The 15,286-nt window shown below is 40.5% G+C and overlaps 2 protein-coding genes across 3 annotated transcripts; one reads left to right on the top strand and one right to left on the bottom strand.

Moving 5' to 3' along the window:
- The first annotated feature begins 103 nt into the window (after positions 1-103).
- On the top strand, positions 104-5,702 carry si:ch211-198n5.11 (methylcrotonoyl-coenzyme A carboxylase 2). The gene is made up of 12 exons (XM_044044397.1): positions 104-224; positions 1,064-1,228; positions 1,307-1,503; positions 1,641-1,819; positions 1,933-2,013; positions 2,097-2,275; positions 2,383-2,602; positions 2,857-2,948; positions 3,561-3,717; positions 3,932-4,054; positions 4,547-4,768; positions 4,867-5,702. The coding sequence occupies exons 1-12, from the start codon at positions 205-207 to the stop codon at positions 4,951-4,953; spliced, it is 1,722 nt and encodes a 573-aa protein (XP_043900332.1). The 5' UTR covers positions 104-204; the 3' UTR covers positions 4,954-5,702.
- A 729-nt stretch (positions 5,703-6,431) lies between these two features.
- Positions 6,432-15,197, bottom strand: LOC122780954 (retinal Mueller cells isomerohydrolase-like). Of its 2 annotated transcripts, none has more exons than XM_044044400.1 (14): positions 15,058-15,197; positions 14,157-14,239; positions 13,539-13,689; positions 13,006-13,113; positions 12,492-12,633; positions 12,063-12,210; positions 11,371-11,449; positions 11,141-11,273; positions 10,810-10,952; positions 10,600-10,729; positions 9,792-9,906; positions 8,466-8,560; positions 8,012-8,123; positions 6,432-7,477 (listed from the first exon to the last, which is right to left on the bottom strand). In XM_044044400.1, exons 1-14 carry the CDS (start codon positions 15,066-15,068, stop codon positions 7,332-7,334), a joined length of 1,596 nt encoding a protein of 531 aa, XP_043900335.1. In that variant the 5' UTR covers positions 15,069-15,197; the 3' UTR covers positions 6,432-7,331. The 2 variants fall into 2 exon arrangements, with proteins under 2 accessions (XP_043900335.1, XP_043900334.1); XM_044044399.1 differs by having other exon boundaries at positions 11,371-11,452.
- Positions 15,198-15,286: the final 89 nt, after the last annotated feature.

Here is a 15,286-nt window from a genome sequence, read left to right on the forward strand (position 1 = left end):
CATTTTCAGTGCAGCCTGTGTTTACACACCCACGTCTGTAGATGGCGGTAATACAAATTACAGCTGAAGAACACACTGCCCCTCATAACAAGGCAGAAGAAGAAGGATTCAGACTGATAGTCATTGGAGTAACTCTTTCTCCTTCTTCACCCTTTTAACTTGCGCAGTTAATTTAATTATATTAGCAGATTTACACATAGAGACATGTACCGCTGCACGATAAGGTAAAAATACGTTAAATTTGTTTTCCATTCGTGCGTTTTCACACTCGTGACCTTTGGCACACATTTCATATTGTACACATCAAGCTAACGATACGTCTGACTTCAAATCACAAGTCACAACACAAACGCTTTTCTTTGTAAACCAATGGATACATTTGTGTGTGTGTGTGTGTGTGTGTGTTTAAAAAGATCAACATAGATTTGTACTCGAATTTGATGTGTAACATATAGAGATAAAATTAATCTGCCTAAAATATCTAATATGAAGCATTATTGTAAGAATAATTCAGCTATTCCGTAGATGTTGGTATCAACAACATGACTCATAATAATGCTAAACTGTGAGCACACTCTCAGTGTTTTCACTCAAATATCACTCTAAGACAAATCATGTTTCGGGGCAAAATAAAAAAAAAAACCTTTATGTCATTACAAGTTTCCACATTTTATACACACACACAGTTAAATAATGCTCTCAAAAAAATAGGACTCAAGACTGGACTCAAGGTGCTCGGTTTAGTCATAGTCTGATTTTAAATCAGGACCACAACTGATTTCCTTCTGTAACAAAACACAAGGCACATTTTTGTCCTTACTTATGAAGATATGACACAAAATAATGATGTTTTTGGTGTTAATTGTTTAGAAATAAAAGGTTATCGCCATACAAAAGTAGAATTCTGAAGAAAGATTAATTCAAAACAGTAGCTACATGATGCATCTCACTTATTTTTTGTTAGTGTTCAGTAGTGGCCAGTGTATTTGCCTTCTTCTTATCTTCATCTTTTTAATTTTAATGTTGTCAATACTCTTTTCTTGTATGAATTTTTATGTCACAGACTGGCAGAGCAGCATTGGAAATGTCCTGTCCGGTGTATGAGCGCTGTAGCAAAGAGGAGGAGATCTCTGCCAAGTGCCTTCCCAGTGCTGGAGCTGCCCCTGCAGCCCTTCCACCAACATGTGTATGAGGCTAACCTTCGAAACAGCAACACCTGCAATAAGAAGTAGGTTCTTACAAAAGATCTCTCTTCTCACTACATTTTTAAAAAATTTCAAAATCATGACATTATTGCATCCGTTAGATTCGTAGAGTTGAGTGAGAAGGTGAGGAAAGGTGGAGGCCAGAACAGCATTGAAAGACATACAAAGAGAAACAGGAAGTTGCTGGTCAGGGATCGTCTACGCCTCCTGCTAGATGATGAAGATTTTCTGGAGCTGTCGCCCTTTGCGGGTCTGAATCTGCCATATGGAGACATTCCTTCAGCTGGCTGCCTGACAGGTTAGATACCATTTTACTATTACAGTCCTGTACGCTGAATACAGAGATCTCATCTCATGATACTCTATAACAACCTTATCAACCCTATAAGAACACACATTAACCTTTGCTCTACACATGTGTGTTTGTGTATCCAGGTATCGGCAGAATCTGTGGTCTGTGGTGTGTGTTCATTGCCAACGACGCCACGGTCAAAGGCGGCACAGCTTATCCGATCACAGTGAAGAAGCAACTAAGAGCTCAAGATGTGGCGACTCAGAACCGCCTGCCTTGTGTTTACCTGGTTGACTCTGGAGGAGCTTTCCTACCTCTGCAGGTTCTTTGCAAATGCAGCAGGTTTTAACATGTGTTTGGAGTCACTTCATCGGGGGCGAGTGATTCTAACTGTTTTCTTAATTCATTATTCTCTGTTTGTGTGTGAAAATCCAGTCTGAGATCTTTCCGGATAAGAACCAGGGAGGAAGAACTTTCTATAATGAAGCCATCATGTCTGCCATGAAGATCCCACAGGTAAAGAAGACAAGCATTTATAAAATATTTGGTCTGAAACGAGACAAACTATTTCTTCACGAAAACAACTAATGGTCCTAAAGGTGTCGGTGGTGTGTGGGTCATGCACAGCGGGTGGAGCCTACATCCCCACAATGGCAGAGGAGACAGTGATGGTGCACCGAATAGGCACCATATTCCTGGGAGGACCACCACTCGTCAAGGCTGCTACAGGAGAGGAGGTGACACCAGAGGACCTGGGAGGAGCCAAACTTCATGCTGAGTATGTGCATCAAACCCACCTCCATGGCAGTAACTCATAGGTGTCTGGAAAATATAACCAGACAATAGAGAGCTACATCATCAGGTGAATTCACCCTCTGGTTTCAGAGTGAGTGGCTGTGTGGATCATTTTGCCTGGGAAGAGAAGGAGGCGTACACTTACACCAGAAACATCATTTCCACCCTCAATTTCCAGCTGCCTGAGGAAGAGGAGCATGACGAGGAGAAGACGAGGAAGAGGAAAGCAGAGGAGGAGCCACTGTACAGTTCAGAGGAGCTTCTGGGTCTTGCTCCTCGGAGTTACAACTACACGCTGGATGTTAAGATGGTACAAATAGACAAAGTTCTTTGCTCTGTAAAGCGAGAAGTGAATGCAGCCACACTGACCAAACACTTAGGGAGAAAAGTGTGAAGTTAAAACTGTCAAACTGGATCTGGATAATACCAGACACCAATCCCCATAATGAGAGCATCATTTCCATCATGTTCTGTTGAGGAAACTAGTTATTGAGACCATTAACTCCTCAGGCAAATCATCAAGTGATGCAGCATCACTAACTCACAGGTTGATTGTCTGTCCAGGTTATCAGTCGACTGACAGACGGGAGCCGCTTCCAGGAGTTCAAAGCTCGCTATGGAACCACGCTGATCACTGGGTTTGCAAAGATTCATGGGTAAAATATACACGCACCCATTTTTTTTAATTACTTTTTGTAATACATTTTTTTCTGATTTCCATGTGGCCTATAGCAGTATGTAATAATGCCCCAAAATTGCATTTCAATTTGCTTGGCATCTCACAAGTTTAGGGAGATGCCTATTTAGTGTTATTTGTCAATGATTATCAGAGACTTTTTATTAATCCTCGTAAACTGATTTTGCTCATTTACCAACTGGGTCATTCCAAGGAAAATAAATTCATTAAAATACGTTAAGAAAGAGAGCTACAGCAATCAGTTCCAGGAAGCAGCTCTCTGGATGATGATGATGCTGAAGAAAAGTTGGTCCAGAGCGGTTCTTTCAGGGAAAATCTTCCTTTACAAACTCAGTTAAACTAACTTTGAAAACTCTCAAGGGTCATTTAGTTGAATAATAGTAAGTCTATTTACTACTAACCATGCACAAATGTAGACATATTTTAAATATTATCAAATAACATATGGTCTATTAAAGTCATTTAAATTATGCCCTCATTTGAGCACCTGCCACAAAATCTGTGGGGCAGGTGCACACCACTGCCCCTGATCATGTATGTACAGTTTAACGTGTATTTTCTGTTGCATTAGGCACCTGGTGGGAATAGTAGCCAGCAATGGAGAGCTGTCGTACCAAGCCGCCCTGAAAGGGAGTCATTTTGTCCAGTTGTGTGACCAGAGAGACGTCCCGCTCCTCTTCCTCCAGAACACAGCGCCCACACCGGCTCCGACGCGCTCCGTGTCCAAGGTACTAACCGACACTCGAACATGTCAGTGCTCTGCAAACACAGCACACGCTGGAATATATTAAAAGGTACATTTACATGTGTTTAGAAACTGACATTTTTAGATTTCCTGACCAAAGAATGGTCCTGTCAAAATTACTTTTCAAATTAAAGTTGTTTTTATATACAGTGTAATATATTCTGTGTGTGTGTGTGTGTGTGTGTGTGTGTCTTCAGGCAGAGATGAATAGTAACCACCTGAAGGCTCAGGGATCGATGCTGTCCGCTGTAGCGTGCGCGTCCGTGCCCAAAATCACTGTGGTGATCGGTGGTTGCCACGGTGCCGACAGCTACGCCATGGTGAGAGTCACTGCTGTACACTAGACTTTAAAGGTGGTGTAGTCCACGTAGGCACGTCAATGAGTGGTGATGGTAGAAAAAAACAGTTATGGACTATAGCTTTAAGTTTAAACAGGAACAGATGTGCATAATTAACAAAAGACTTTAGCACAGGTTGTTTTTCTTTACATCAAACTAGACATTTGTGCCTCTAAGATGAAGATGTAGCATGATGTTACAGTAATCGGTGCAACACAGTCAAATACAACACACTTAAACGTGATCAGAATACCAGTATGTGCAATATGTGGGATCTGCTGCACCTTTTGTTGTCTTCTACCGCACAAATAAGCAAAGCAACCTCTGGCACATGCTAATAACATTGCTAAATTTCGTCTCACCTGATGACTTATAAGTCACTTGGCTTGTAAGTTTGCTGAAGTCTCTCGGTGTGCAGGAGCCAGTAAAACAGGGCCAAACCCTCACAGACGTGAATCCTCTTTCTGCCTCCAGTGTGGACGGGCCTTTGAACCAAACTTCCTTTTCCTGTGGCCCAATGCCAGAGTGTCAATGGTGGCTCCGGGTCATGCTGGCTCTCTGCTCCCCTCGGACGCTGAGCAGCAGCAGCAGCAGGAAGACGACATGAATAAGAGATTAGAAGAAGAGAGTTCAGCTTTCTTCTCCTCTGCCAGGCTCTGGGACGATGGAGTCATTCTGCCTCAGGACACCAGGAAGGTAATAAAAGTAACACATCTATAAGATTGCATCCTTCTTTCTTTTTTTTTTTTTACCTCTTTCTTTCTCACAGTTGAGGTGTTTCTTTGTGTTTGCAGGTTCTCAGAGACTGTCTGGACATCATTAAACAGCAGCAGTATCAGATTTCCACAGAAAAGGGGCAGTCAGCACTTCTTCGTGTGTAGGAGCTTCCGCTTCCCCCTGATACTCCCTGTGGACAAGACAGAGTCTCTACGTCACTGGTGATGCACCTGATTCTCCACCTTCAACAATCAAAAGTTGTGAAGAGTACCAATACAACTGATCTGCACTGTCTCCGTTTTTGCCACCTTTCTGTGGGGGGTGTCCAGCACTTAAAGGGTGGAGCTAAACAGGAATGAAATGGGGAAAAACACAAAATGAACCATTTTCAAACTCACTGGGCATTACAAGGTCATTTGTGTTTCTTTTTTCATGACAAATGTAATCATGGTGGGCTACACACTGTGTCGTACTGTGAAGAAATTGTTGTTTGTTTGTTTTTTATATATACATAATAACAAAGTTATAGTGGTTGGACAGAAAAACCACGATAAGACGAAATATCCACAGCTGAATCTTATCATCAGTTCTTTAATGTCATATTTGAGAAGGTGACTGATGGATGCGATCCAAATTTTGTTCATAAAACAACACGGATGGCCAAAGTGAGAAAAAGACAGAAAACAAAAGCAAAAAACTACATAAACTCAACCTCTGACTTCCGTCGCACCACAAACTTGAAGCAGTTAACATGAGGTCATGAATGTGTCTGAACTTGACAAACTGAAGACTATCTCCATTCACGCAGAGTTGTTTCGTAGTTCAAGGAACAAAAACTCTCCATGTCCACACTTACAGTCTCAGAACAGATTGACTTCATGCACTGTTCAGAAATATAATTGAAGGAAATTGAGACGTGTGTGTGTGTGTGTGTGTGTGTGCGTGCCTTTGTACTGTACGTAGGTCAGACTTCCAGCGACAGTCAAACAGAAATCTGACCTTCATCCTCACTTCCTTTAACCCCCATGTTCTTCACGTACATGAAGCTTTAACTACACCCTCACTGCATGTGTACGGTTTAACGTCAAATAACAAGTGCTCTTAATGAAAGTTGAATATATTGTCAAGGTAATATTAATTACTAATTAACACAACAGCTCTTGTTTGATTGGCTGTTTTGAAAAAAGATTGTGCTGTGTAATTAATTACACGTGAATATGAATCACTGTATTGAAGTTTTTTTTTCATTTGTATAAAACACACAAATGTAAATAAATTTTTAAAACTGCAAAACTAGTCTCACTTTCAATTATTGCAACAGATATCCTGAACTAAAGATGATCTCGTGGCAGCTTTTGAAAACACATAGTTAACAACTTTCTGCATACTATTTACTATGTACTATTTTACTAGTCCTTATTTTTGTATTATTTATTATATTCACTTCATATTTCCTTTAAGTTGTTTAGATCTATGTCCTGATAAATGTCAGCATGTTACTTTCCTTCTCATACCGAGTTATTACATTTTAATTAAGGGCCAACAAATTAGTTCGAGGTTAATTGTTGTATACTTTCCGCCACCTGGGGGCAGCACAATCATGTGTATCACAGTTATTAGAAGATAATGAACATAACAGCTGTTCCGTCTGTACATCATGATTTGTTTATTGGGACAATGTAACAATGTCATTTCAAATATATAAAAGATACTGCACTATAATCATCATATGATGTAAAAACGTTTGATATATACTGTATATTCAATCGTAACGTAAGACATTTTAATTATAAAACACAGCTTTGCAGTCAATGGTTTGGCAACAGCAAAGAGAAAGTGACTTGTCTGGCGTTTAAAGCAATAGTTCAGGTTTCAGTGTGGCTGTATGAGGACTTGACACATTAACACTGGCACCAGAAGGAGAAACAGATTTTAACCATTTAACAAAAGCCTCATCTAATATAATCTGTGCCTGTTTAAATCTAATCTCTCCTGCACCAAAGCCCATGAAGAAAATCAGTTTTTTAGCTTGCATGAACACATGTTGCCGGTCTACTGCTGCCTCGTTTATAAAAGTTTGTGGCACTTGGCTAAATCTCAACAAAGATTTTCAATCGCCAAAGTCACAAGATGACACATTTAAATGTACTCATAAAAGGCAACAGTAGATGAACAACCTCTGTGTGCAGTGATGAAAAAAAACACAGATTTTTTCTATGGATTTTGGTGCAGGACCAAATGAGAGCGAGTGACTGAATCCCAGGATGGTCCTCGTGCACAGCGTTGATATTTTATTGATAATTTGTCAATAACCCATACAACCACGCTTCAATAAAAGTGAAGTATCACTTTAATATGTTAGTACACATGCATATAAGATAAAAAAAAAAAGTGGTCACTCCTCATAATTAATCTGTACTCTTACGTTACAATCAACAGACACTGTTGACAATAAGCTAACTCAGCAGCAAGCAGTACATGGTTGTTGTTGTTTAAGAGTTGTACTTGGTCATGCAGGTGAAGGTGAGGGTGAGCGCCGCGGTCACGGTCTGTACGTGCCGTGCAGAGTCAAGGGGATGAAGACGTTGACCTCTGCTCTGGCCAGCTCCGTCAGATTCATGGCATCCAGCACCAGCAGGGAGCCGGGTCGCTCTGCACCGGGCTTCACCACGATACTCAGCAGCACACCTGTGACGCCGAGACACGGGAGCTGAGTAAATACAGCCGTCCACTAAAAACATGCTCAAGATCAGGGAATTACTGTGTGGGACGTAGGTGACGTGGCGGCACGTGGTGATGGGCAGTGCCATCTTTATTTTGGGTTGTTTTGTGGAAACAGAAATACATGACTGACGCATCTGCGTAGTCGATATTTTCATAATATGACCAAAAAAAATTACGTGTTTGACAAATTCTGATTTTTTCAAACATTTTCACTGAATTACGGAAAAGTGACTGCCCCATTCACATGGAGTGTGTGTGCGTGTGTGTGTGTAATTGTATTTGTTACCTCTTCAGGATATTGTCTGGCATAAACACTGACCAGTAGTCCTCATGGAGACCAAAACCTGGTCCGAATGAGGCAGAACCTCATTTTTGAGTAACTGATTGTTAAGTTTAAGGCTAAGATTTAAACTGAGGTCATGGTTAAGGCTGTCCAAGTCAAATGGAAGTCAATTTAGTGTCCAAAAATAGCTACGTAAACCTGTGTGTGTGTCCTACCATCATCCTCCTCTGTAGCTCCAGGCGTTGGCACAAACAGTGGCTCTGACGGGTAACACTCCTCCTCCTGCCACACCCAGGTCTCTTTAGTCTGCACGTTCAGTTTGACGATCTGCAGCAGTTCAAAGGAAAAACGAAATCATCAAAAGACATGAGTTTTTCTGTTGTTTGACTTTTCTTCTACATTGGACCTTGCTAACATATGACTTTCTGTTGTATTTTTAGTTGTTCTGTACTTTTAATTGTTAATATTGGTTCCTGTTTTAGTACATAAAACAGGAACCATTTGTGTTTATAATCTTTGTTAAATTTCTGTCCTCCTTGTTACTGATCACTAATAACTCTGATGAACCTTTTAGTAAGAATGCATCTGATTTAGGGTTTTTCACCAGTTATTAGATGAATACTGACTGTGTCTGTGCTTCTCTGTCTATGGCTGTGTTCACTGTCCTACCCTGTCAGGGATGAAGTGGTTGAGCCCCAGGCCGTAGGCGAACGAGTACTTCTTCCCACGACATCGAGAGTAGTTTATCTGTGGAAACTCAAAGGCTGAGGGACACAGAGAGACAGAGACATCAATACGGTGACATAAAAGAGACGATATGACCATATAGGACTATATAAAAGTGATGTATGAGTGATCAGAGTCCTCTGTGTGCTTCACATAGCTTCAGAAACACTTTAAATGTCACTGTAAATGGATTTTTATAACCAGTCACAGCCTTAACAGGAACTACTCATGAGCGGGGACTGTGTGTAGAGGGTGACGGACCTCTGGTGTCCTTCTATCGCTGCTCAGTCGAGAGCGTCCTGACCTACTGTCTCTGTGTGTGGTTTATCAGCTGCACAGTGGCACAGAGGAAAATCATCCCCCTCTCAGTTACAGACAGTTATGACACCTGTCTGAAGGGATTGTGTAATTACGCTGAATGTAGACATCTGTCTTTTGTGTTTTATTTCTACTTATTGCAGTAATAAGGAATGCACTCAATGTTGTGATACAGACACCTGTGATTGCATTATTGCTTATATATGATGTGGTTTGACTACTTCCACTTAAACGCTTAAAGGATTTCGGCACACAACTCATACCGATGACAATTTTTGGTTTGTAAACTGTTGTCTATCAGAAAATGAGAGAGCTTTGTCTGCGTACTTGACATGTTGTTCTAAATCTATGTTATATGTTCTATTACTATTATTATTATTATTATTATTATTATTGTTATTATTATTATTATTATTATTATTATTATTAATAATAATAATAATAATAATAATAATAATAATAATAATAAACTGCTGTGTTTTAAGGTTCTCAGATTTGTCTTAGCCCTTGTCCACAGATTTAGCTTGTTTTAGCCTTTTTTTCCCCAAGTCTCAACAACAAAGTCGTGGTCCTCCAATCAATTTTATGTGGCCTGAACACTAAATATCAAGTTATAATGAGTTATTTACAAAGGTTTTCTTTTGCAATATATTCATTCATTCAAATTCCGTGAAATATTGTCTCTAATATTCTTTTTTGCAACATCACTATAGAATTTTGTGATATAAAGTTTCTTCTTATGTAAAACTTTTCATTTTTCTTTTAATTTGACCAGCCCCCTCCTGACCAGACTCAATTCTTAGAGGCTTAAAGGTCTCGATGTGGGCAGATTCTCTTCCACATGAAGGTGGTCATAAATGATGACTTTCCAATAGCCTAAATCAGAGAAAGTGCACATGTGAGTGTATATTTTCATGCAGACTGTGTGTTTGCAGAGCCGTGTTTCATTACCCTGTCTTGGTCCAGAAAACAGAACTTCAGGTTCCAGCCAGATGGTGCCGTCACTGTGCAGGACAGCAGTAGCTGTAGTGTAGGACAGAGACACCAGGTTCTTCCCCTGCGCCTCCTGAACACACATGCACACACTGTTACAATCAGCTGGTTCTTACTAAATCCTTTCCCCCACAGATTTGCGGTCACAGGTGGGACCTATTTGTAAAGATACTGATTGTTTTTTTTGGTTCTTATTTCTGCCTGAAACATGTGGCTTCACCTTCAGTTTTTCAGCAGTTGGTTTAATTTGAACATCATGCTGCTAAGATTAACAACCACTGGCGTTTAACTGACTGGCACGATTATCTGTAGAATCTCTAGAATACTGCTGCTTCGTGTTTTATCATTAGTGATGGAAAAAAACATTATTCTAAAAGAAAAAAACATTTGTATCATAGTGTTGAGATAGAAGTCTTAGTTATATGATAAATTAGTTAACCTGAACTGGACTAGTGTTTTGATGAGTGAGCAAGTCTAAGACAAAGACAAAAAAAAGATGTGAAATAAATGAAAACATATACAAAATAAACAAAAAGAGACAAGGAAAACACAAAGTGACTCAGCAAAAAAACACAAATCCAAAATGACCCTGAACTCCTAACTCCACACCCAAAATAGGCAGAAATGAGAAACAAAAACACACACAAATGCACACAAGACAGAGGTCAAGTCACTCCAAACAACAAAAGAAACACAGACTGATCACAAAGACATACAGATGCAAACAACCACAAATAATATGGTGTGTGTGAGTGTGTGCACTCACCCTGTGTATATCCAGTGGCAGTACATAGCGCCTGACCTCAGGTTGAGGAGCTCTCATCGCTGCTTTCTTCACCTCCTCCCACTCTTCCTTCACGTTGGCCATGTACAGGTAATTAAACACAAAGTCATGACTGCAGAGAGAGAGAGAGAGAGAGAGAGGGAGTGAGAGAGATTAAACATAGAACACACACACACAGAAGATCATACTCACCCTTTCCACGTGCACAAGTCGACGACGATGAATCCGTCGTCCTCGTAGGCGTTGATGTGGTGGAAGAGGTTGAAGGCTGACGTTCTGAACTTGTGGCTGCTCATATAAGCAGCTGGGTCTTTTGTAGCCAAGTGGAACCATGTCTACACAACACACACACATGCATGCATGTATATATATACATATATATACTCCATATAAACAGAAAGGTAATAAAAACACTCCCTTTCTACTGTATTTGTATTGTATTTACATCCCTGGTTCTTATGTATAACAGTGACACAAATAAATGAATTGAACTGACGAGCCCCGTGTCTCCAGCCCAGCCTACCCCCATGCTCTCGTTGGACTCGAAGCAGTCCATGTAGGTGGCTCCGGTGATGCTCCAGGCTGCCAGGAACTTTAACAGGTTGATCTTCACCGGCTGCTCCACGAACACAAAATAGTCATCTGTCATACCGAAACTGCAGGGAGAGACAAACAAGAGAGTTAATGAAATCAGTGCAAAGCATTAGAGACAGAATATGGTTCAGTGGAAACATGAGAGAGAGGACACGGTACCTGTGGACGTAGGAGGGTTTTGACCTCTCACTGCTGGGCAGCTGAACCACGACCTGGGATTTCTCTATGGGGTCTGAGTCTTCTGAAAGCGCACAGAGTCATTATCTCAAACATAGAATCTTCATCTTTATCCGCTCTTATTGGCTCCATTTTCTTTTATTCTTCATTTAAATTTGTAACTCATTTATTTAATATGTACTTTTCTCTATCTCTCAGTAAAATTCCTTTTTCGTGTGTGTGTACAGTTGTATTTGCTACCTCTTTAGGACCTATTCTGACATAAACACTGACCTTGTCCGGACCAGCAATCCTCATGGAGACCAAAACCTGGTCCTAATGAGGCAGAGCCACTGGTTAACTTTAAGGCTAAGATTTAAATTGTGGTTAGGTTAAGGTGGGGGTCAGGGAATTAACTAGTTATGGTTAAGACACAACACAGCGTGTGTATTTACTCATATTTATACCTCTGTGAAGACCAAAACGATAAAAATCTATCTTTATGGGGACATTTTGTCTGGACCTTACAACTTTAAAGTGCCTTTTCAGGGTTAAGACCTGGTTTAGGGTAACGGTTAGGCACTTAGCTGTGATGGGTAAGGTTAGGGTAAGGGGCTAGGGAATGCATTATGTCAATGATGTGTCCTCATTAAGACATAAAAACAAGTTTGTGCGTTTGTGTGGTATAGACTCACCTTCCTGAGCAGGTGGAATCTTGACAATGTTGTAAGCCAGACTCATGTTCTTCCCGAAACAGTTGCCAATGTTGTAGACCGTACCATCTGTGTCAGTGTGGGGGTGGGCAGTCACCCCGTTCACTGAGATGTACTTGCAAAGGTCCACCTGATGTAGGCACACGAACACACGGTAGTCAGGGGATGAACGGTGAAGAGGTCAAGGTAAAACCAAAAACAGTGACAATCATCTACTCAAGTTTAAATGTACTACTACTTATCCATAACTCAGGGGCCCATTGCACAGTAGCCATGAAATTAAATCACCTGTCTATAATCAAACTAATGATTAATGTGATCAGACAAAATGGCTGCTGTGCAGAACTGAACAAAAACAATGAACTTGCCATTGTTTAGAAAAGAGGGAAAGTAAAGCTCTCATCCTCTCACCTTCTTTAATGTCTCCAGTGAGTCGGGATCGACCTTGGTGATGTAGTTGGTCTCTGTGACAGCGTAGAAGTCTTCTCCGATTGGATAGACGTTCACTACACAGTTGTCGGTCACTTCAATGCCTTTAAAGTAAGTAAAGAATCTGAAGAAAACAAGAAAAACAGATATTGCCACAAAATTCTCTCAATTTAAATACAAACCAACAACAGTAAACAGTCTAACACATGAATTAAGCAAACTTTGTTTCAGCTGCTGTTGTTTTGAAAGTGTTTTATATATAACAGTTGGGCTGGATTGGATTGGATTAGCTTAGCTTAGCATGAGGTTGAGAAGCAGCAGGAAACACATGAACAACTCGTTATTTAGCACATTTGAGCACATGTGAAAACAACAAGACAGCACAGGACATACAAACACCTCCAACACATCCTTCTGTGACCGAGTTCAGCAGTTCAGTTAGAACATTTGCTGAGTCGAAAACCTGTCATCTGGAGTGAAGGTTTAAAGGTTCTACCTGGAGAAGATGTTCTTACAGGGGTCAGGGTAGGCTGCTGTGCCAAACTCAGTGATGACCACTCTGTTTTCAGCCATAGCACGGACATACGCGTCCGATTTGATGAACCTGGAGACAAAGATCACACAACAAGATGTGACAGAGAACCATTGAGCCACTCGAAGCATCTTCCCTATACAGCCATTGTACACTTAAGATTGTGAAGCACAATTCAATGCTGAGTCAATAAAACGTTGCACTGGTTCCAGGGGGAGTTTGACAAAACTATTTTGCAGCACCTGTGTCTGATTTTGTCTCTTTTAGCAACAGTTTGGATGAATCTGCACCGCTAAGCATACCTCTCTAAACTCACAGTAAATCAGATGTTGTTAAAAATGTGGTGATAATGAGATACACGTGATAAAAATGTCTCAGGCGGTGCTTGGTATAAAACGTTTGAGAACCACTGGTGTAAGCTACAGATTTTAGTTTTTAATTGCATTAACTGCCCTGTAAGAAGTGCTCAGTTTTTGTCAAGTCATACTTATTCTTACTTCCTGTAGTAGGTGACCTGCCCTTTCTTCAGGTCAAACTTGTGTATCATAGCCTGTCCGTCAAACATGTGACGGAGCGGTTGACCCCCGACCTCGAAAAGACCTGGACCCATCCTGAGGAGACTGCCGTTTAGCCATGATGGTATCACACCTGTGCGCACACACACACACACACACACACTGCTGTTTCATGGCTTAAACCTGTGCTTTACCAAACTTCATTATGAGGATCCTGTTTTTAAAGATGGCAAACTATCAAATCACTCTAGAAATCGTGATGAGAACAAATTTACGACTCACTTACAGCCATATGTGTATATCATTTTGAATTTGTAAACAACACAAACACATAGAAATTTAAAAGGTTTGGAAAATTATGTTTGGGGGCCACAAAAAAATCTCCCGAAACCCATCTGTGGGTCCCCGACCCAGTCTTTAAGAATCATGGGCTGAAACAATGTTCATCATCTTTCTTTATTTTGCAAAAACATGGACACTGTCAGTAGGATTGAGACAACTGAAGGAAAAAATTGGAAAAATACAAATGTAAACAAAAAATCATTGTTAGTGTGTCTGTTTGTGTGTGTGTGGTGGCACTTGGTCACTCCTCCTTCTTACCGGTGACCTTTGCAGGAATGGGTTCGTTCAGCTCCTCTACTGTCTCAAAGATCTTCTTGTAGCCTGCAGCAGGATGCTCCACACTAGTGAGGAAAACATTTAATTAAAGGCACAATTCTGCAACATAACTAAGACATAGATAGGGTGTGCTTTTGTACAATTTAACTTTTTTTTTTTCCAATCCATTAATTAATTAATTAATTAATTAATTGTTTCAGCTCGAATATCTATCTATCTATCTATCTATCTATCTGATCCAATGTTTAACACTCATTTTCACTGGAAAATCTCTTAGGGCTTGGCAATATGGCCAAAAACAATCAAATAATATTGTTAATTGTCACAATAATAAGGCGGACAATTAAGGACTATGGTTTGCTTTAGAGCGAAAGCTAGAAAAACACATTTATTGTGGTTATTGATCTGTACACTGTCTACTGTTAGTGAAATATTGCCAAGCTCTGAAATGAGTCGCGTATGTAACAGAAGGAGAACGAAATCAATCTTGAATACAATTTGTTTGCTGATAGCTCAACATGTGAGGAGTAAAGAGAATGCAGCAGAGATTCTTTCTCTGGAGTACAGAAAACATTTTTCCTTACTGGGGTTTTGGCTGCTGCGTCACTTTGTCAACCGTGTGCAGGCCAAGCATTTAAAACCCACATCACAGAATCATTGTTTTTTTCCTCACAGTCAAACAGCAAACGTCACTGAATGATGATGATGCTACTTCTTATTTCATCCCTGGAAACAAATACATTGGAAACTTTTTTTTCCTTAAAGTAAAGTTTCCTTCAGTCAGTCAGACAGTCAGCCACCATCTACCGCTTTATCCTCCACCAGAGGGTCGCTTCACAAACAGGAAAAACATTTAAGAAAAGAAAGGGAGAACTTGACTCACCAACTGGCCATGCTGCTGTTTGCTCTCCACTCTTGAACTCAGATTTCCTGCTGAAGAGATGTGCATTTAAACCACTCACAGATTTCCTGTAGTTGGAGATGGAAACTGAGGCTCTCTCCCTTTATCCCCCGGCATCCACCCCTTTCTTGTATTTTCTCCTCCCTTTTCATACCTTTTCACTCCCTCTCCCACTCTCTTCAGTGCCTTCATGCCCTCCCCTCTTCTATCC

The sequence above is a fragment of the Solea senegalensis genome, linkage group LG14, assembly GCF_019176455.1.
Source record: "Solea senegalensis isolate Sse05_10M linkage group LG14, IFAPA_SoseM_1, whole genome shotgun sequence".
In the NCBI taxonomy this organism is placed as follows: Eukaryota; Metazoa; Chordata; class Actinopteri; order Pleuronectiformes; family Soleidae; genus Solea; species Solea senegalensis.

Excerpts from the sequence above, each read along its gene's own strand:
- si:ch211-198n5.11 (XM_044044397.1), top strand. The coding sequence starts at position 205 with ATGTACCGCTGCACGATAAG. Across the intron at positions 225-1,063 it reads ATGTACCGCTGCACGATAAG|ACTGGCAGAGCAGCATTGGA; the intron begins GTAAAAATACGT and ends TTTATGTCACAG. Across the intron at positions 2,014-2,096 it reads CTGCCATGAAGATCCCACAG|GTGTCGGTGGTGTGTGGGTC; the intron begins GTAAAGAAGACA and ends ATGGTCCTAAAG.
- LOC122780954 (XM_044044399.1), bottom strand. Across the intron at positions 11,274-11,370 it reads AAACCCTCCTACGTCCACAG|TTTCGGTATGACAGATGACT; the intron begins GTACCGTGTCCT and ends CTCTCCCTGCAG. Across the intron at positions 8,561-9,791 it reads GTTTTCTGGACCAAGACAGG|CCTTTGAGTTTCCACAGATA; the intron begins GTAATGAAACAC and ends TGTGTCCCTCAG.